The 20,684-nt window shown below is 38.0% G+C and overlaps 4 protein-coding genes across 4 annotated transcripts; 1 reads left to right on the top strand and 3 right to left on the bottom strand.

Moving 5' to 3' along the window:
• Positions 1 to 779: 779 nt before the first annotated feature.
• LOC124203798 lies at positions 780 to 3,647 on the bottom strand. The gene is made up of 9 exons (XM_046600650.1): positions 2,684 to 3,647; positions 2,520 to 2,615; positions 2,392 to 2,454; positions 2,178 to 2,252; positions 2,046 to 2,108; positions 1,904 to 1,969; positions 1,733 to 1,837; positions 1,519 to 1,668; positions 780 to 1,452 (listed from the first exon to the last, which is right to left on the bottom strand). Exons 1-9 carry the CDS (start codon positions 3,525 to 3,527, stop codon positions 971 to 973), a joined length of 1,944 nt encoding a protein of 647 aa, XP_046456606.1. The 5' UTR covers positions 3,528 to 3,647; the 3' UTR covers positions 780 to 970.
• Positions 3,648 to 7,863: 4,216 nt separating this feature from the next.
• LOC124203803 (vascular endothelial growth factor receptor 2-like) lies at positions 7,864 to 11,147 on the bottom strand. The gene is made up of 13 exons (XM_046600658.1): positions 10,947 to 11,147; positions 10,447 to 10,723; positions 10,207 to 10,362; positions 10,002 to 10,108; positions 9,684 to 9,929; positions 9,485 to 9,623; positions 9,190 to 9,420; positions 8,974 to 9,121; positions 8,851 to 8,912; positions 8,619 to 8,776; positions 8,437 to 8,556; positions 8,243 to 8,372; positions 7,864 to 8,175 (listed from the first exon to the last, which is right to left on the bottom strand). Exons 1-13 carry the CDS (start codon positions 11,013 to 11,015, stop codon positions 7,928 to 7,930), a joined length of 2,091 nt encoding a protein of 696 aa, XP_046456614.1. The 5' UTR covers positions 11,016 to 11,147; the 3' UTR covers positions 7,864 to 7,927.
• Positions 11,148 to 14,619: 3,472 nt separating this feature from the next.
• LOC124203827 (astacin-like) lies at positions 14,620 to 16,814 on the bottom strand. Its single transcript, XM_046600701.1, has 9 exons — positions 16,682 to 16,814; positions 16,429 to 16,548; positions 16,205 to 16,280; positions 15,991 to 16,140; positions 15,741 to 15,861; positions 15,470 to 15,657; positions 15,239 to 15,307; positions 14,994 to 15,103; positions 14,620 to 14,909 (listed from the first exon to the last, which is right to left on the bottom strand). Exons 2-9 carry the CDS (start codon positions 16,540 to 16,542, stop codon positions 14,862 to 14,864), a joined length of 876 nt encoding a protein of 291 aa, XP_046456657.1. The 5' UTR covers positions 16,543 to 16,548; positions 16,682 to 16,814; the 3' UTR covers positions 14,620 to 14,861.
• Positions 16,815 to 16,857: 43 nt separating this feature from the next.
• LOC124203812 (cell wall protein DAN4-like) lies at positions 16,858 to 19,991 on the top strand. Its single transcript, XM_046600673.1, has 9 exons — positions 16,858 to 17,322; positions 17,410 to 17,723; positions 17,814 to 17,877; positions 18,008 to 18,075; positions 18,140 to 18,225; positions 18,409 to 18,532; positions 18,607 to 19,165; positions 19,229 to 19,533; positions 19,610 to 19,991. The coding sequence occupies exons 2-9, from the start codon at positions 17,706 to 17,708 to the stop codon at positions 19,769 to 19,771; spliced, it is 1,386 nt and encodes a 461-aa protein (XP_046456629.1). The 5' UTR covers positions 16,858 to 17,322; positions 17,410 to 17,705; the 3' UTR covers positions 19,772 to 19,991.
• Positions 19,992 to 20,684: the final 693 nt, after the last annotated feature.

Raw genomic sequence — 20,684 nt, 5'->3', positions numbered from 1 at the left:
CAATTTTTTAAATCTGGCAATCCAATCGAGTTTTTCACGATCCCTGCCCTTGTTTTTAGCGATAGACACGCGAATTTTTCTGCACGAATGAAAAATTGAAATGCGAATTCATCGGTTAAAAAATTTTGTGAAAATTCTGATCCGTTAATGAATTAGAGGTGAATGAATTTTCTAGTCTGACGCGCCTTTTATAAATCTGGCAATTAAAATCGGTTTTCTCTCTGATGCGTCTACATTTTTCCAGATAGAAAATTCAAAGTTGGTGTGTGTATAAAGTAAGTGATTTGCATCCACAGTCAAATTTTCGTTAAAAAATCCCCAATCCCTAAACGAATTTGAGTTGATTGAATTATCTTCCCCTATTTTTTTCTCCCATCGGCCGTGACCTTGAGAAGGAAATAATTTAAATGAATTGAAATCAAATTACAATAGTGGAAAACCTTTACTATAGATAAACGAGATGTGTAGACGCTTCGTTTTCGTGTTGTTTTCAAACGAAATTTAAAAATTTAAAAATTAAATTCATTTTTATATCTGACAATCAAAATGAGTTTTTCACGTCTCCTGCCCTTATTTTTAGAGATAGAAAAGCAAATTTTTCTTGACGAGCTAGTGCACAACTGAAATGTTAATTCATCAGTAAAAGAATTATTTTAAAATCCCGATCCGTAGTTGAATTAGAGGCGAATGAACTTTCTCCCATTTCAAGGCCTCCCACTTTTTGTCAATCTGGCAATCAAAATTTGTTTTTTTGTTTGTAACGTCTAGAGTTTTGGAGGTAGAAAATTCAAACTTTGCTTGTGTATTCAGTCAAAGTAATTACATCCACAGTTCAATTTTGGTAAAGAAATTCTTATCCCTTAATGAATTAGAGTCGAATGAGTTTATTACCCTTTCCCCTTAAAATTCCCTTCCCCAAATTTTCGTGTCGACGTTCATTTTGCGAATTTTGGATGTTGAACCCGAAACCTCAAAGGGACGCCACAATTTCCTCCTCCAACATGAAACCCGTGAAATGGGTGTAGTGGGCACTGTTGTCATACAAATACGAGGATGAACCACCAGAATAAGAAAACGCCACCCAGACTTGATCGCCTGTTTTCAAGTTGAGCGTCGAATGCAAAGACATTGGACTATATTGATTGACGGGGACGTTATCCTCGTAAACATTACTCGACCCGATTAGATTCCCATTCAAATAAAGATAAGAATAAAAATCAACATAAGAAGATGAAGATTTAAGACGCGCCACTCCCGCGAAAGAGAAAAAATAAATTCCCGGTCGCAGTGCCGTGAATTTCCCCGACGTCAAATCCATGGCATTTCCCTCGTTCGCCAACGCCAACTCGAACGGAATTGGAGTTTTCGTTGTGTTAAATGAAGAATTTCTCTGGACGTAGAAATGGACGGGCGTCGATTTGACGTCGGCGTATCCGATCCATTTCTGTTTGTCTGTATAAAAAATAAAGATTTAGATGAATTTAGATGAACAAATGAAATTAAAACACGACGTCGTACCATTTTGATTAGGATAAAAGTCACAATAAATCATTTCTATCTTTTTCGTTCCTTTTACGGAAAAGAATCCGCTCAGTTTATATCCCATTCGCTGCAGATCCGCACACGAGGTTGGCATTTGACCAATGTCAACTATTTCACTCGTTCGGGCTTTCAAAAAGAAAATTTTTCTTTTCTGTCTTAGAAATAAAAATGTTTAATTATTCAATTTTACCATTTAATTTGGTTGTCAAATCCGAAACGGCTGACTTGGTGCTGTTCAATTCCGTTCTCGTTGAGGCCAAATTTGTTTTTGCAGTTTCCAAATCATTTGAGGTTGCTGAACCATTTCATTCAATTAAAATGTAAAGAATTGCAAATAGGATTTTAAACAGTTAACTTGTACCTCTCAGATCTCTTTTAAGTTTTTCTTCAGTGACTTTTAGATCTTGACGTAATTGGTTTGAATTCACTACACAATCAAAGAAAACAAAATTTAATTGATACAATTTTTCTCAATTTCGTTCAATATTCGTATTGAGATTTACTTTTGAGCTCAGTTGAAATATTCCCGGCCGTTATTTTTGTCTCTGCCAATTCTTTCTCGGTCGCTAAATTTATTGAAAAGGTTTTTGCTTTCAGATTTGATCTGACTTTTTATATAAATAAAGGTAAAATACCCTTTAATTTTGAAGATAAACCATCGAGGTTTTTGGTTACATCAGCCCTCGTTTTCACCAACTCCTTTTTAGTCTCTGTATAAATAAAAACACAATCAAATGGAATATTTTAAGGCATTATGAGATTGTAGATTGCAATAATAAAAATTATTTTGAATTTGGTGACTTGAAAAAAATTTCTTATAAAAATTTTTCCAGTACAGCGATTAAATACCATTTAATTGGGCAGATAAATTATTGACGTTGGCCTTTGTTTTCTCCAACTCCTTTTTAGTCCCTGCACAAAACAACATCTAAATGCAGTTTCCGCCAAATCATAGTACGGTAAATAAGTTAAAATACCTTTTAATTCATTAGTTAAATCGTTCTTCGCATTTCTCAGTTCGGTATTCGTCTTCACCAAGTCGTTCACAGTTGTAGTTAAGAGTTCAGTAGTGGCTGAAATTCAATTCCAATAATAAATTTATAATTTAATAAATTTATTTTGCAAAATTTATTAAAAAAACCTTTAAGTTCCTCCTTTAAATTGTTCCATTCGTCGGTGACAGTCAGTTCTGCGTGTTCTACAAATTTGATTGGCGCCGATAGTTCAGCGGTTGTGTAACGGACACGAACGTTGCGATCCTGAAACGATTGAGTATCACGAAATTTTGATAAATTGATTCTGCTCAGTTGCATCGGTTTGGGCACGAATTTTTCTCCGTCCCATTGGACGTGATTTCTACTTTCTTGTAATAATTTTTCCACGTCTTCCTTTACAATTTCGACTCGCCGGGAACTATCGGAATCGTTTGACAATTTCCCTGAAATTGTTGAACTGATTCTGTCCGCGTTAGCCCAACTGTTTGAGTCGTAATTGTGTTGGATTCTTTCTTTGTTGTCCATTTTCCTGTCATATTCATCTGAATTTTTCTTTGCATTTTCCTTCCTCTCATTTTGCTGATCGGTATTGTGCGTGTGACTATTATTGGTCGCAATTTTAACGCCGTCATCAGAGCCGACGCCATCGACGGTGATATCAGTGTCATCTCTGCTGGTTGTCGATTTGTCATCGCGAGTTTGATTGCGACTAAATTGTTCTTGATGAGTTGCTTGTGATCTTCTCATTTCCTTTTCATTTGCATCTTTCGATTGATTTTCGCGACGAGTTTGTTCCTCTCGTCTTTTCTCCGCGCCTTTATTACTCGAAGTTAATTTTTCTCTTATTTCCGCTTGTTTCTCCGATTTTTGAAACATATTCGCCAATTTCTTTTGGGTTTCCTTGTCCAGTTTTTTAATGATTTCATTTAAAGTTTTCGTCGTCTTGTCCGGCCGGTAATTGTCGTCATTCCAGAAAACAGAGTCCCACATTTTGTCGCTTTGCTCTTTGATGGTCGTCCTGGAAGAGACTAACAAATCCTTTAAAATATTTAAAATTTGAGATTCCGTATCAGGCGACCCGACCTCGGAGTCGTCAAATGTGTCATATTCGAATGTTGGTGGCCGTTTCCGCCAACATTTTTTTCTCGTCGTTGGCCGTCAGAAAAATTTCTTTTTTGTCTTCAAATTTCTGCAAAAGAGTCGAGACCATTTGACCGGAAGTGACGCTGTCGATACTGATGGTCGTCCTTTTGGTTTGCGACGTCTGCGATGACAAACTGTAAAGAAGTTTGAAATGGTCAAATTGTTCGGGGTCGGATCGCATTTCATTAGCGAGTTCGTCGCAGATTTTCTGGTCATAACACGATAGAGAAAGTCGCAGAGTTTTGCTCTTGTCATAATTCGTCCACTCTGGATACAGCGAATAATCCACTGTGGCTCTTTTGCTGACGAGAATGACCTTTTCCAAGGGAATGACTCTCACTTTATCGGATTGTATTTCTTGACCGATAGATTTGTTTAAATGTTTCACGACTTCATTCTGGACTTTGTCGTTCCACATTTCCACACGAAATCTCATCTCTGGCTGTTTCGTTACTCTGTTGTATGTACTAACGGCACTTTTGTGGTCCAGCAGCGCAATGGGGGAATAGAAATATTTTTTCTCACCGGATGTTGTCGTTGCCTTGTGATTATTGGCGTGTTCGTAAATTTCAACGAGAAAGTTGCCGTACTCCATAGAACTTAGCGTGTCCGGTGAGATTTGCAGTTTCGCCCAAGAAGAAGAACCACCGGGGTTGTCCGGTTGGGAATTACAGCAAACGGCAATCAAAAATATGACGAGGATGCACTTCATCGGTGTAGTTGCCATTTCCGTTGGTTTTATCGACACTTTGACGTTTAAACTGAACGGGAACTCAAGAATTACTGAGCATTCGTACAGAAAAGTTGGACGAACTCATTCGACTGGGTTTATTTATTTATTTATCGTGTGCGCGATAAAAGTCCAGCATCGAGTGGAAGACTACAGAAATGTAATTTAATATTCTGGCGAAATTCACATTTTTATTTTTATTTGTTTTTTTTTTTAAATAAAACGATTTTTTTTTTGTGATGAATTTAACGAATTTATGTGATTTCAAGCTGCGATATCAATCGTAATATCATTGGTCCACAAAAATACGAAGGCAAACTCATTTGAATTGGGTTTTTCCAAGGGTTTTTCCGTTTTCGCCAATTTTAGTCCTCGAGAGATGAAAGATAGAAAAATAGTGTTATTTGATAGTTCCGCCAAGGTCGTTGCTTGGCGTATATCCTGCGTATAAAACAAGTTCACGAATCTTTAAAACGCAATATACCAATCAAATAAAATAAAACAAGCTAGAGCAGATAAGATAAATTTTGAATGCCACACATTTTAATGGCCGTGAGTCCCGACAATTTTTTCTCCTTCCAGCACAGGCGGATTAATTGCGCATGTGGCAAATTGCCAATAGTTAAGAATTGCCTGGTTCTTTCAGTAAGTTTGTTCGATACGCAATTTATGTACCGTACCAAGAAAAAAGGCTAGCGGATAAAAAGAGGAGCGGATCACCTAATACGCGCGGGTTGGATATAAGCATCATAACAAATTTTGAATTCCAATTTATTGCTGACCATCATGGAAGTGTCAAACGTTTTCAAGTCCCAAGGAGTACAAAATGGTGATCGAATGGCAATTTTTATGCCGCCTTGTCCACTCGCTGTCGCCTCAATGCTCGCTTGTGCCAGTATCGGAGCCGTCCATTCCGTATAGTTTTCGCTGGATTCAGTGCAGAAGCGTTGGCCACAGTCGCATCAATGACAAGATCTGCAAAGACTATTCTATGGCAAGTTTGTAGTGCCATTTCTCGTCCCCCCACCCAACTATTAAGGGTCACTGACACTCGTGACTGGTGATTAATGACTGGAAAAGTTACGCGTTGTTTCCGTTCCCGCATTCAGATTCAAATTATGCAGCAACTGTTACTTCCAACGATAGATGGCCTATTGGAAAAAATGGCTGCCGCGCTGCCTGCCTGTTGCTTTTTCATTCAATTGATTTCTTGTAGCCTACTTGTGCTCTACAGCTCTACGGTTGTGGTTGAAATGGATTCTTAATTTTCTTTGTCATTTTTCGTTAGTTATCAAGAAATCAATACAGCAAAACAGGAAACAAAGCAAGTTGGTCTTTTAAAATTGAATAAAAAAACGTGTCTAAACTCTAAACGAACCCCAGAAACCGAAAAATTTGCATGATGGTAAGTGCAATTAAGTTTTGTGATGCACATCATTAGTGAATAATCGTGTTGGCTCTTGTTAAGTGCTCAGTTGCAGTTGTCAATTAAAATCTTTAAGTTAAAGTCAATGCCCAATAACTTGAGTCTGCTTGACAAATATTCGAAAGTATTATATGTGAAAATAACCTAAGTATTTTTTTACATTCACAGAATTGTGAAAATGTATAAACAGAATGAAAATCACCAATCGAAAGTTTCCACATATAGTGCTCTATTACTTTATTTTCAAAGGTGAGCGAGATCAGTAGAGTTTCTTTTACATTTGTTTGTATATTTTCATTTGTGTAGGACTCCTCTGCTTCATTTCATCTGGATTGCCCTGGAATTTTCCTATAATTTTTGAATCTGAAGATCCCATCACCTTTTCCTAGCAATAATCTAAACAAAATGTGTCACTTACAGTTTGGTAACTTGGTTCCACTGTTCACGTTCAACTGCAGTTGTTTCCTGTATTATAATTTTTGATGTCCAAAATTCCAAATACGAATTTATATATATTTTCTACTAGATGAAATTCCACGTGGTACTTGTAGGAATTTGAAATTTTGACCGTAGAAAAGTTTAAATTTGGTCTCCTCTTCAGGCGGCAGCAGCTAGCGATCTGCAGCGATCGCTACAATACGTTCGTACGGTGATGCTTTTCGCTGAAGAGCACCAGGAAAAAGGATCGTCGCTTTAGAAAGACTGGGATTTCAGAAATGAAGTAAGACATATTTATCGTGAACATCCATTTATTACATTATAGGCTGTATTTGATAACATCACCTCTGGCTCAACTTGATTTTGATTGCGTAACTTTTTTGTTACCGTCATGCAAGATATTTCGATGCTAGTGCAGCTGAGGGGCTGGGCCAGTCTTCTGGTAGATGCTACTGACAGATTATGTCAGTAAGCGCTTTACATGTGTTCACGTCAAATGATTTTTTTGACATGCAGCAAAGATATTTGTTAGAAGAAATCAGGAATGTTTTGCCTTACAAGATCATTTAGTGGGTTTTTCGAAAGCAGTTGAAGCTATCAAGAACGTAACGATGCAGGGCATCTTGCCCCGTGAACTTAGTGTTACTCTGTTATAAGGGGGGGGGGGTATCATTTCCCCCCCAAAATTGCTTTTATTTCTCAAACGAATCTAAATTTGGTTGCCGTTTCAAATCTCCCTTTTAAATTTGGTTACGAGTCCTAAGCCTGATCAAAGCCTCTTTTTTTACCCAGTTTGCATAAGGTATTGATCTATCTAATACAAATCGGATTATCTTCATGCCCTTTGCATTCTCTACTGCCAATTGGAATGGGTAAAGACTAATTTTGGCAATAGTGATGGTAGCAGTTTCTATAATGATGATATGTTACTTCTCCTTTCACATTTTCCTTCAGTCGAGACCGACTACTGTTTTTCGATTTTGGCACTTGACATCTTTCACATCATCTATTATCTTAATCCTTTAGACAATTGGATCAGCCTCACCACCTTTAGGTAGCCTGTTCTCCGGACTTATACATGTCCACTGTCGCCACTTCAACCGCTTAATGCGATTTCATCGATGGTATTGGTATAGAAGCATGTCACCGCCATTCTCACCAGTCACGGGAAACTCAAGGCCCTTCTTCTGGTAACTTGGATACTCTTCAATTATGAAAAATTACTCAAGTTTATATTGTGCGCTGATCGCTATCCTTGTAGGATTTATTCCCTTCTGCTGTTTGTTTGGATGCCATTGCTTTTCAAACCCACAAACTGATTCCGGTGCGTCGAGCGACACCGCCCTCATCACCGCGGAGAAGAATGGACGTTATGAAATCGGCCTTGATTCTTTAATTCTAATATGAGGTATGTGCAGTTTTATTTCTTTGTAGTAATAGTGAAGGTTTTGGTCTCGCCACTCTGATCGAAAACGCAATTTTTCTTGTGCAATGCGGCGATTGTGGTGTTCCCGTTTAGCAATTTCCTTTGCGAGGCAATGAAAAGATAGAAGTTGTTCTTTGGAAAAAGAAGATGGCAGTTTTTTAAATTACAGATTATTGAACGAAATTTATTCATGTTGGATTGGTTCAGGGTTGGAATGGTGAATTACGTTAGACTGTCACACCGATTAAATCATTTTCGCGTTCTAGTCTATTTATATTTAAATAATCCAAGCCGACAAGTGACTCGATGTATTTTTCCACCATCTCTGCCAGTTGGGAGAAAGTTGGCCTCTCCTTTGGATTTATGTGCCAACATTTTTTCGTAATATCTCCAAAGAAATTGGGAGAATATTCCGGTTTTTCCATTCGGTGTCCGTTTTGAATGTCTCTTACAAGCGCCCAACCATTATCCATTCCTGAAATTAGAATTATTTAACGCTAGTCATTCATTTTTATGGCAATTTCAATTGATTGATTTCCCACCTGGATATGGAACTTTGCCGAGGGAAAAGATTTCCCACAAAACCACCCCGTAAGACCAGACATCCGATTGACTAGAAAAGATTTTATCCGTCAGGGACTCGATGGCCATCCACTTGATTGGCATCAACTCCTACATCATTAAAACATAAAATTAGTAATTAAGAAAATAACGTTTTGACTGTCGCCTTATTTACCTCTCCCGTTTTCTGGTAATCGTAATCCTTCATTTGCCTGGCCATTCCGAAATCGGCCACTTTGACGACTCCGTGATCGGCCAAAAGGACATTGCGGGCGGCCAAATCGCCGTGTAGAACCTGTTAGGGGACGGGACATTTGGATTAAATAATTGCATTTTAGGTGAGATTGCGTCTTTGACCTTCTTGCTGGCCAAGAATTCCATCCCTCGAGCGATTTGTAATGACCAGGAAATCAAGTCGCTCGTTTTTATTATTTGATTGGCAATTGCTTTCGAATCTTCTGCGTTATTACTGGCCTGTTCTGATTCGGGCTGATTGTCAACATAATTTTCCGATCCTTCAGTTTTTTAATCGATAAAAGCCATGTGAATATGACGCAGTTGATGGGAAAATAATTCTGCGTAAACTCACGTCCCGGAACTTCATTGTCGACAGACAGCGGATGCTCGGTAAAATCATTTGAAACCGAGGGACTTTAAATATTGAAAGGAATAGAATAAACAAGTGGCTGTCGTTCACTGTTTCATCTATTACTTAGCTGGTGTGTTGATTTCCACCGTTTCGTCCCCAGGTAGAAAATCACTTAATGCGGTCAACTGGTTGATGAATTTGTTCCGGTGTTCAATTAAATAAGATTTTAAATTTCCGAATCGGCAGAAGTCGATGATGACCAGAATTTCTTCTGCAAGTGACAACAACTTTTTTTTTTAATTTATTTTGTTTCATCTGTTTAATGATGGTGATTTTTACCTTTGACGAGGGTTTTGGTACAGGCCCCCATCAAATTAACAATATTTAAGTGCGATCCTAAATAAATCATAATTTTTAATTCCCTAATAAGAGCATCTAATGCGTCGTTTGAATTGGCTGTTGGTTTCATCATTTTAACGGCGACTGTTGTAATAGTTTCATCCGAGTCTTTCATGCCCACGGCCTCAGCTTTGACAACTCGACCGAAATAACCGGATCCCAGTTCTTGACCTTTTAATTTGACTTTTAATTATTTTCTGTCGTTAAATTAATTCAATGGTGATGAACAACAAACCGAGTTTGAGCCGTTTCCTTGGAAACTCCCATTTCTTGTCGTAAGGCAGGAATTCCGTTTGAAATTCCATTGACACATCCGGGTCGATCTTACTCGGATCTCCATTCAGCCTTTTTTCAAGTTGTCTTTCTACGGTTCTCTTTAAAATGATTTGAGTTTTGTGTGTGCTTCATCATTAGAATCAGTCAAAATCTTTTACTTTGTCGAGATAAACTTTAATTCCGATTCCCAATCCGACTGCAAGTAATCCGATGAAAGATGCAGATATGATGATGGTGTGTGTATCTTTTTCTTGACTGTTGACTGTGAATAACTTGTTTCTTTGCTCTCCTTTGCTGTTTTTCCATCGACATTCGTAGAATCCCTTCTCCGTTTCTTTTCCTTGCAGTTGCGCAATAGACGCGGTTTCGTTTTCATAGACCGAGTCGGAGTATGCCATGCCATCCTAGATGTTAGAATACCAATTGAATTGCCAACCTGAAAATACCGCGTAAGAGAAGAAAATGAAAGATTTCACCTTGAGCCAATGAATGGGAACATATTGCGACAATCGATTGCAGATCAAATTTTGGCCGACACCTTTTTTTAGGGAAATTGAATTAGACACTGGGTCGTTGTTGATTTCTATGAAAAGAAAAGAAATCCGTTAATATTATTATTTTTTTTTAAATGTAAGCATAGGACTTGGCATCTTTTATTATTTGAATTCATCAAATATTCACCTTTAATAGCTAAAGAAATCTCTTTGACTGCTGTCGAATTCTCGGCGCCATACGCGCATTTGAATTTGGTGTATGGGATATTTAGGGTTACGTTGATCAAGTGCAATTTGCACTTTTTTAATCCGTTTGTCGTCCTTTCAATTTCGTTTCTAATATCTGCGACGATAGGCGAGATTTGCAAATAGAAAGAAATTTAAAAATCAGTGTCAGTCTTCTTATAGCATGTATAGTGTTATATGCCTGCGTTTGGTTCCTTTAAGGAATTGAATGAAAACTTGTGCCATGTCGCTTTTCCATTTCCGTAAAAGTACCATGTTGGTGGATCTATTGACTCGAGGGTTGAGGATAATGCGAAATAACTGCAGATTAAAGTGACGTTGGATCCTTCCATTGGGTCATCAGCTGGTCCCACTCTCTCAATTTCGATTCCTATTTGTTCAATCGATCCTTCTTCATTCACCTGCTCGTTCTTTTCTACTTTGGGGAGTAGTCGTAAGTCTACAGCAGCTTGAACAATCTGAACGGCCAAAAAAGAAAACAAAAGTCCAAGCAGCGCCCGTCTCTTTGAAATGGGAAACATTTTCAACTTGGGGAATTGCAGCCCCACGTCCAAAAATAAAACACAATTTCAAACGTTCAATAGTTTGAATAGAAAACGACGAGCAATTATTCAATTTCTATTTTGGATCAGGAAATCAGCGTTTTTTCACCCGCGAACGTCTACTGTGAACTAGAGTTACCTCTTTGCTTGAACGCTCTCGGTTAGTGAACAAATTAAGGAGTGGCTCTGAAAAAATATCTGGAAACATTGAAGGTGAACGAGGATTTTCGTGGCGACATGCTGAAATCCACACGGTCGAGGAAGTGCCCGTTGCGGCTGTGCCTAATAGGTTATTCAGATCAGCAGTAGAGACGAGAAGTGGTTTCGAGCTTGCAAAGCATCAGTCCTTTCCTGTTCTCTTTTCACGGCTGACGGAAATGGGTCACATGTAAAACGACAAAATATTTCCACAAAGAATCGAAGTCTTGGTTTGCGGTATAATGATGTATTATTAATGAGGTTATCGTAGTATCGTATATCTAACTTCTTTTCTTTTTTCTGACGGATGTGTTGATTTCGCCAACGTTGCTCTGTTCCATTGCTTAATCCAGGTGTTGGTGGCGAATTTGGCAGGGAAACAAAGAATATAACTTATATTCGTTATAACCCCTTTTCGGGGTTTCTGTCAGCCTCCAGCACAAAGAATATTTTAAGCTTTGACTTACCCTCGCATAATCCAACTAGCGATCCGTTGTCCATTTTTCGCAATTTTAACTATCAACAGGTACTGTCGGTTTTGTGAAAACATATTGGCAGACAAAATATTTGGCCTCTAACTTGATTGCATTGGCGACATGCTGATGGCCTGACGGTAGAGAAAGTCCTGTGCTCTACGGGTTGTGCAGATCAGAGCAAACGAGAAGTGGTTTCGAGATTGCAACCCGTCAGTCTCCCCGTTCTCTTTTCACGGCTGAATAAAACGCATCTCGATAACTTCTCCCAGTATTTCTTGACAGACTGGAGTTCGAAAATTCTTTTCCTGCATCAAACGCTGTTATTCTTTTGATTATTATTTAATTATTAGTTAATATTTAACAACCTACAGAAGGTTACTCTTGTGGAGACATACACGAAAACTGACAGCAGGTATCATTTATTTTTCCCCTTTGTGCTTCCCTTTGTGAATGTATTTGAAGAAATGTTTTATTATTTCACCTTTTTCTTTTGGTTTTCTCTAGTTACTGGATGAAAGACGCTACCCCTCTGGTCAACTAATCTATTAAAATAGTGAGTGAAGTATATTTCTTGCTATGCCAACTGAATCTTTCGAAGAGCTTTGAAGACTCAATGTGCTGGTCAACGCGTTTGAACAAATTAAACTGGATTACTACATTCAAATTTCGGTTCGTTTATTTTGACTAGAATCTTCCGAAGCCAAGCCCAAATCCTTTGATTTTGATTTTTGCATTTCTGTAGATTCATCCGATTTGCCAGTGAGTCTCCAGAGCCACGCTTGTCACTGCCTTATTGTTGGACATTCCATGCCTAGTGAAGAATGCGAATTGACGGATAAACCGCTAGCCGAGCACTGTACCTTCCGTTTGCATCCTGCTGGCTTTCTCTTTTGGATTCAAGAAACCCCCATCATGTCCGGCTGTGGAATTCCTCAAATCAAACATCGTGTACTTCGTATCGCTGACTGGTGCACTGCGCTCTCTTGCTGTGCTGACGTCCGGGTGGATCGGTTCTTCTGGAAAAATTGTGGAATCGGATTCCTGCTCACGTGAAGGAATAATGTTGATGGCGCCACAGTAGCTGTGCGATTTCTCTGTCAGACATATACAGTCGATCCTCATCAACGCCTTCTGCTTCTTCATTTCTTCCATGGAAGATAATAAATCAACTGTAGCAAACCGGGTAATCATACTCTGTCTAAAACTCTATTTGGTAGTCCAGTCGAGCATCTTGGAGTACAGAAGAATTGATTGAAACGGAAGATCTCAAGTGAAATGAGATTTAGTTCACTGAAGCAGCAGCAGAAACCAAGAAGCTTGATTCGCTCGGTTTAGCATGTCAACATATCGCTTTAATCTTCTCGAATCTTCAGCATCAATGGAATAACCAAAGGTTTCAGCAAGAAAAGTTCTTCAGGCCAATTGAAGCTGTTGCTGCGATCAAGAGACGCACGTGTTTGCGATCGGCTGAATGACTACCCACCTGAAGCTTACGTTGCTGAAGGACACGAAGAAAACTGTCACCAAAGAAAATGTCGAGTGATCTGGCTGAAAAGACTTTCTTCATAGTCCTTTAGACTTTTGCTTATCCAAAATATAGCCAAATCCGTAAATTACAGGTAAATTTTTGTTAAAACTTGTTTGTTGTTTTTGTTTAAAGCCAATTTTTTTTTAATTTTGTCTGTTTTTACAATAGTCTCCTGTTGATGCCGCAAGCAGGACTAACTCAATACTCCGAAAGGGAATCTGCCGTTCCCGACAACCGCTGCTCTGTATCTGAATCTGTGCCAACACCGCCGACATTGAGGAGGGATATCAAACGAAATTCATCAACGTGGAGGCAGCGCTTGCAACAAGTAAGAACTTTTTTTATATCTTTCGCAAACCGTTCGAAAATTGGAAAGTTCTACTTGGGTTGTGACGTGTGATGTTCAAATTGGTGTTTTACGGAGACGTGAGATGTCTTCATCGCGGAGGCAATATCGTAGACGATGGCCGAGTTTGTGTGTGTGCGTTAGTACTGTAAAAACTCGAGGACTCGGAAACTGTTGTCTTTGCCATTAGCCGTACGATGACTCGCAATGGCTGCATTTGCAATCGTTTAATTAACTAACAAAACACGATTAAATTTTAATGTTGGTCTCTCATTTTGAAACAAAAGTTGCTAAAAAAAAATCACCTCAAAAACGTATCAGATTGAAGTGTAGTTAGCGAATTAGGCTTGAATGAATTTTCTCGCAATCCTAGTCCGACCCTCATTGTAAAGATAGCTATCAAATCAGTTCGAACAAAACTGGTCCCGGTTGGATTCCCGTTAAAAACAAGATGAGAATAGAAGGAGTTCGATGATGTGAAAATAGAACTTGAATAATAAAAAATAATTTCCCGGCCGTGGTGCCGTGAATATCCCCTGGTGTCGTGGCATTTCCTTCGTTTACCCACGCCGAATCGAACGGAATTGGAGTTTATCGTGTGTAAAATGCAGAATTTCTTTGGACATCAAAATGGACAGGCGCTGATTTCACGTTGGCGTATCCGAAAAAAAAAACTTAAAGAAAAAAACAATTTGATTTATAATTAAATCATTTAATTTGGTCTCTAAATCAGCAACGGCGGACTTGGTGCTACTCAATTCCTTTCTTTCGAAGCTAAAGTTGTTTTTGTAGTTTCCAGTTTAATCACATCCTATAAAAAATATGAATTATACTTCCGGTCACGATTTTCGTTTCCGCCAATTCGTTTTTAAGTCGCTAAATTTATTGAAAAGGATTTTTAATTAAGATCATTAGTAATAATTTTTCGGTGTAACGATAAAATACGAAATACCATTTAACTATGTAGATAAATTAGTCATAGTGGTCCTCGTTTCCTCCCAAGCCGATTTTGGTATTTCTCCAACTCCTTTTTAGTCACCAAGTTGTCCACGGTTGTGCTTTAAAAAAGCCCTGTAGTAGTTGAACTCGCTTTAGTTGTTGCCTAACTCTTACATTAGGGTTAGAAGAAGTAGCGGCATTTCTTTTTGGGCCAGGACTGGTTTGCTTCCGAGTGCAGACCTACCAGCGATGTGTATTATTACAGCATTGCTTTTAATAGACTCTTGGAGAAGGGCGCTCGTATAGAAACGGATGAGAATCTGTGTTTTCATGCTGAACAAACTTTATTGAAACAATGTGAGACAATCAATCACCAGGCAAACAAAAAAAAACGACTTCGTATTAAAGATGTGCTTTTAAAGGCTGTTATTTTAGCTGTGGAGAGAACTGGCCTTTAGATCACCATAGAAATATCATAACTGCTAGAGGGAATTGTAAAAAGAAAAGCGGTACTCGTATGTGAAACAGACCGATGTAAATTATTCTCACGCGCGCCCTTTCAAGTGTTTAATTGGCTGCGGAGCAATATAGTGCGTTCAATTTTTGGATGTCCAGCTAAAAAAAAAAAGAAAATTCATTGAAACATTTTAATTTTTAGTGGGTTCAATTTATCAATCCTGAAATACAAATTATACACACCGAAGTCAATCCTTTATAGTTTCCCAATGTTGGGTTCCCAATAAGTGGAATCATGGTAGGAATATTGTTGTCGATAGCAAAACCATATTGGTCATAATGCATGACAGAGCCTGATTTAAAAATGTTAATTGGTGTTGTTATAGCACATACAAATTTAAACAACAAAAAAAAGGAACGGAAATCGTGAAACTTTGACTTTTTTCTCTAGTTCATCATCAAATCGGATTTACATACTAATTGTTTACCATAGTCGTAAACAAGTCCAAGAGTTGTCACGTCCGATTCTGATTTTTTGTTGAAGTTGTGGGCTTGATCTGCAAATGTAGATAGATTGATTTTTTTAAAAAATTCTTGATTTACGTAAATTCAACCACAATCATATAGCAGATCAAATAATAATTGTTAACGATGGTTTTCATTGATCATCACCGATTGTTTCAGTCGAACATACTGTATGTAGGCCAGTAGATACTTACCTGGATCAATGTTGTCAAAATTAATCTTCACGTAGGTGTCACGATCTGGGCGTGTGTGCTCGTGGAAGAATCCAAGGGCGTGCATTAGTTCGTGCGTGACTACTCCTGGCGCCCAATCCTTGACACATCCATCATCGAGACTTACTTTTTGAGCTCCTTGGTCAAGCAAGCCAACGAAACTCCAGCAACTTAATAATTTGGAAGAAAATAAATAGCAATAATAGTAATATTTGTTTTAATCAAATTATATAATTAGGAAAAAGTAACATACCCTCCTCCAGATTTGAAAAGGGTTAAATAATTCTTTTCGCAGGTTCGAGGAACGAAACGGATGCACGTATTGTCGTGGTAGTCGCTCATAGCAAAGGCGATTGTTGCACGCTGTTCGCTTGCTTTTCATTGGAATCGAGTTACCAAATAGCCAAAGACGGTTATCAGCAGGCAATCCAGGTACAAATATTTATTTTGACTTCTTTTTAGAATTAGAAATTTAAATTTTTCGGAAATATATGTATAAATACTGTATTCAGCTGAGATTTCATAAGGAATTTGTGCTTTGGGCCAACGGTAGCTGGTGTCCAAGATAGCATTTTTGTCCCCATGAAGCTTAATGTCACCTTCGTGAAGTGTGGGATCTTGCTTGCCCCACGGAATGAACTCGTCTCTTATTTCTACAGATTTAAAAATTAGTAAAAGAAAGAAATCGAGGAAAACATTTTTAGCTTTTAGTTCTACCTTTCCCTATGTTGGAAAAATTTCGTTTTAACAATTCTTCAGTCAGCGGTTTCCCAGCGATGAAATTTGTGCTGGCCTGAGTATATAATTTAAGAAAATAAGAAGAATAACTTAGCTATAATGCTGGAAATTATTTTATTTTATTTTTTAATTTTGTGCAAATCATAAATTTCCGAACATTTTGTCACTGATTTCAGCAAAAATTTTGATACAACTTATAGTACCCGATAGATTAGAGTTTCCAACGAAGATTTAAAGATGGGCATAGCTGTGACTGATCCAATAAAGAAACACGCCACTCCGGAAATGGCCAGAATTGTTGAAATGGTATTGGTCATGTTTCTCTAAATTTAACAGTATACATTATTTAAATCTAATTTTTTAAATATTGCTTTATCTAATCAGATGTTTTAATCAGGTTTCAGAAAAAAACTTTTGGTTATACAGTAAAAGTAATGATCGAGTCTCTGTACTTACATTGTAGCTCAGACTGACAGCGATATGTATCTTCTTTCAGCCCCGCAAAGACTTAGACGGTTATGCTTTAAAGCTAGCTGCTTATATATTACGTTGTATAATACAGACTACACCGAAATCAGTGGAAAAATAAACCCACTGCTGCTATCTGCACTTAGTCATCGCTTTCGGGCCACATCCAGCACATCTGGTTCAGAACTTTGCACAGGGTTATTGTGAACCGTTGGCGCACCTTTCGTCCCCCCCACCCTTGTTTCGGTGGATGCAGATGCATCCCTAATAACCGAAGTGCAGCAGACACGATATGCAGATGCGTCGACAATCGTATTCAAAATTGTTGCAGCAAATTCAAAAGTTTATGCACGATAAGTTTGATATTCGGATGCGTGATGCATCAGTCATGCCAGATGCCACGGTACCTGCTATAGTTCGTAAACGTGCGACGTGAAAACAAGTCTCCTCTAAATCTGGCTTCCACAATTTGTATTTTTCCGCGAGAGGCGGTCATTCTAGAATTTTCTCAGCGAAGCTATTGGTTAAAATTTCAGCATGGCAGCCTGAAAGCGGTGAACAACCAAACAGAGAAGGAATCAGTGGCATATTGCCGCATATTGCAAAGAGAAAGACCCAAATGACCAATGGTAAGTGATAATTTACCTTTTAAGCCCCACCTCTGGCAATGGGAAACGCGACATAATTATATTAACACAATTCTAATATTCTCATAGTTTAAATCTATGTGAACACATACCTTTGCGAGAAAAATTGCCGTCACATCATGATGTTTTTCCAAACCCAATTGTGAGATCTCATAATTTGGTTCTGACACATAGCATGGCGACACAATGATATCTTTAGCAAAGGCGGGACATAACTTCAACTGTGTTCGTATACGTTGCTACTTGGGTTGCCCTTATGGAGCAATAAAAAGGCCCGACAAATAGGTACGGCCACCAGTTGGGATCGACGACTCGACCCGTTGTCTCTGGGTCGACTTTCACGGAAAATATCGCTATTGCTCACGATGCGTCTTTCTTTTCTGGTTAGCCATTTCAATTTTATTTTTGTTTGAATGTTGAATTTAGTGTTTTATTACTATAAACGTTGAAATTATTTTATTCTTTGAAATTAGGCCGCAGCTCTGCTTTTCTTCATTGTTGCAAACCATGGTTTGGATGCCCAATGGATTTCCGAAGGTATTAACTAAACTAAATATGCTCCTTGTCAGATGTTTGATAGTGCATAGTCGATTTTAATTATCGGTTTTCATTGACCATAAGCTACCAATTTTTATTATTTACCTGAGAATGTATTTTGGCAATTTAGTGGACGGCCGTATTAAACAATTTAATGCCAGTGGAGCTCCAGCTGTGGGAGGGGAATTTCCGTACATGGTAAATGATTTAAAATCTCAAATGCACAGTTTTACATGGTTTTCAATTTATGTTTTCTTCTCAGGCTATTTTGCGGCTGAACGGCGATTTATGTGAAGGAACTTTAGTTGGACCTTCCCACATCTTGACTGCAGCTCAATGTTTATTCGAGTATAAATAGAAGACTTACTAATTACATACAGTTTAATTTAGAATTGCATTGATTTTATCGTAAGATTAACAGAGAAAATTGGAATTTTTCTTTGCTTATCATCAGTGTAGGGCATATGTTGAATTTTAAAAGTTTCTATCTAAATTTTATTTTATTTTATTTTAATTTTTTAAATTTGAAAGTCGTTCTACAACCACCAACTTCCAAGTTTTATTAAACACGCTCACAACGGATGGCGACGCAGGAGTCGTCAACGTAGGAGTAACGAATTTTATAATTCATGAAAATTTCAACCCAGTTACCATGGTAAGCACAGATCACATTGATGATATCGCAGTTTATTTCCTTACATATTCTTAACGACATGTAATCTTTCACAGGATAACGACGTGGCCATATTGGTCTTACAATCACCAGTTACAGATATACCAACTGTTACCCTTCCAGATATACCGCAACCGACAACAACAGAACCGACCACAATACCAACTACAACAACTAAAACAACAACGACCAAAAAGCCCACAACAACTAAAACCACTACTACAAAGAAACCAACAACCAAAACGACAACTAAGACGACCACAAAACCAACAACCACGACCAAAAAACCAACAACAAAGACGACGACCAAAAAACCAACAACAAAGACGACGACCATAAAACCAACAACAAAGACGACCACCAAAAAACCAACAACAAAGACGACCACCAAAAAACCAACAACAAAGACGACGACCAAAAAACCAACAACAAAACCTACCACAAAACGCACAACAACTAAAAAGAAAACCAGATCTTTACAGATTCCTTCAGAGTCGATGTCTGATTTAGTGCGTTTTAACAATTTTTTGAATGGTAAAATAACTAATCGAGCCTCCAGTACTTATGCTGATAGCCCGGCCGTCATTATCGGATGGGGAACAACAATCTCTCCAGGTAATAATGTTCATGCAAGTCCATAACTCGAAGTTTTAGATTGACAAAAAACTTAATCAATAGGAGGAAGCATTTCAAATACATTGTTAAAAGCTGACGTCGTAGTGCAGGACAACGCTGTCTGCTCCAGTCAATATGCTGATTTCGTTGGCGATAATATGCTGTGTGCGAAGTTTACAGGATCAGTAAACCCGCCAACGGAAAACCCGATTACTACATCGGAAAACCCTCTATCACCGTCGCCCTCAACGGCCAATCCGATGTGTTCACCAGCTCTCTCGGCCTGGGCGACTGAATTAATGCCACTGAGAAATTTTTTTAATAAAACTCCTGGAAGGGTACAGACGAGAGCAAACACTTGCCAGCAGGTCACTCTTCCACGAAAATTTCATAAGTGATCGTGTTTTGTTTTTAGGGAAATTAAAATAAGTTTTTCTTTTACAGGGTATCGACATTGGCGGTCCGCTTTTCGTTGATGGAGTTCAAGTTGGTATAAATTCTGTTGGCTATAATATTGATTGTGCTGATCCTAGTTATACTGGCGTATACACCCGAGTCACCAGTTACCTTGAGTGGATTGCAACTACAATGGCCAACAATATGTAAAAAGGTGAAAAAATGGCAGTTCGTCATCACTTTAGTCCATACATATAAACAGTCTGCAAAGTTTTATTTTGTCATGAAGTTGGTTATATCGAATTATTGCCTTCCTTTTTTTATCATATAGTTATTGTTATTGGCATAGATTTTAGTGTTTATGCGTGTTGGGTGTTTTAGTTATGTGCAATGGAAGTAGTACACAATAAACCAATTCTTTATTGAGCAAATAAATTTCAGGTAAATTATCCAGTTATTGAAATCCTTTGGTGTAAAATTATCGTTAAAATTAGTTAAAATTAATGTCGAATTAAAATGTAGCGGCAAAATTTTAACTTCAACCAAAATCAGCTGACGACATGAAATAAAAACGCCATCATGGATTTTTCTTCGTGTTGCAGACGAAGTAAGTAAGTAACAGTCAGTCTGAACTTCATTAGAGAGATCACAAGCAAGGTGTGCATTTCTCTGTATTCTATTTGCTTATAAACGTGAGTCTCTGGCAAGAATGCAACTTTTTTGTATGAGAAATCTGGAACGACTATTGTCAAGTAAACACAAGAATTTCTTATCTTAGTATTTCATATTTCACGTCCTTTTTTCTTTTGTTTCCTTGAACCCTTGAACGAATGGTTTCCAGTATGGAATAATTATCGTAACTCGTAAGATGGGGATTTCGTTGTAAGGTAGCTAATCAATTTAAAGTGTTGACTCTGGGAATCTATTTAACATGTCTGAACAAGATTTGTCTCCTTTTTCCAAGATTTTTCTCCTTGCCTGAAGCTGAAGTGAGAAAATGTTTGAATTTTTCCTGCACACAATATTGATTGCAGGAAATAAGTAGCTGCTGGCTATTATAATTCAAAAATTTGGTATATTACCACACATAAACTATCCACTTATTTTGGTAAAACCTGTAGCT

This window comes from Daphnia pulex, chromosome 10 (assembly GCF_021134715.1).
Source record: "Daphnia pulex isolate KAP4 chromosome 10, ASM2113471v1".
NCBI classification, from domain to species: Eukaryota; Metazoa; Arthropoda; class Branchiopoda; order Diplostraca; family Daphniidae; genus Daphnia; species Daphnia pulex.
Note: the sequence above shows the minus strand (reverse complement) of the source record. Positions and strands in the feature narration are given on the sequence as shown.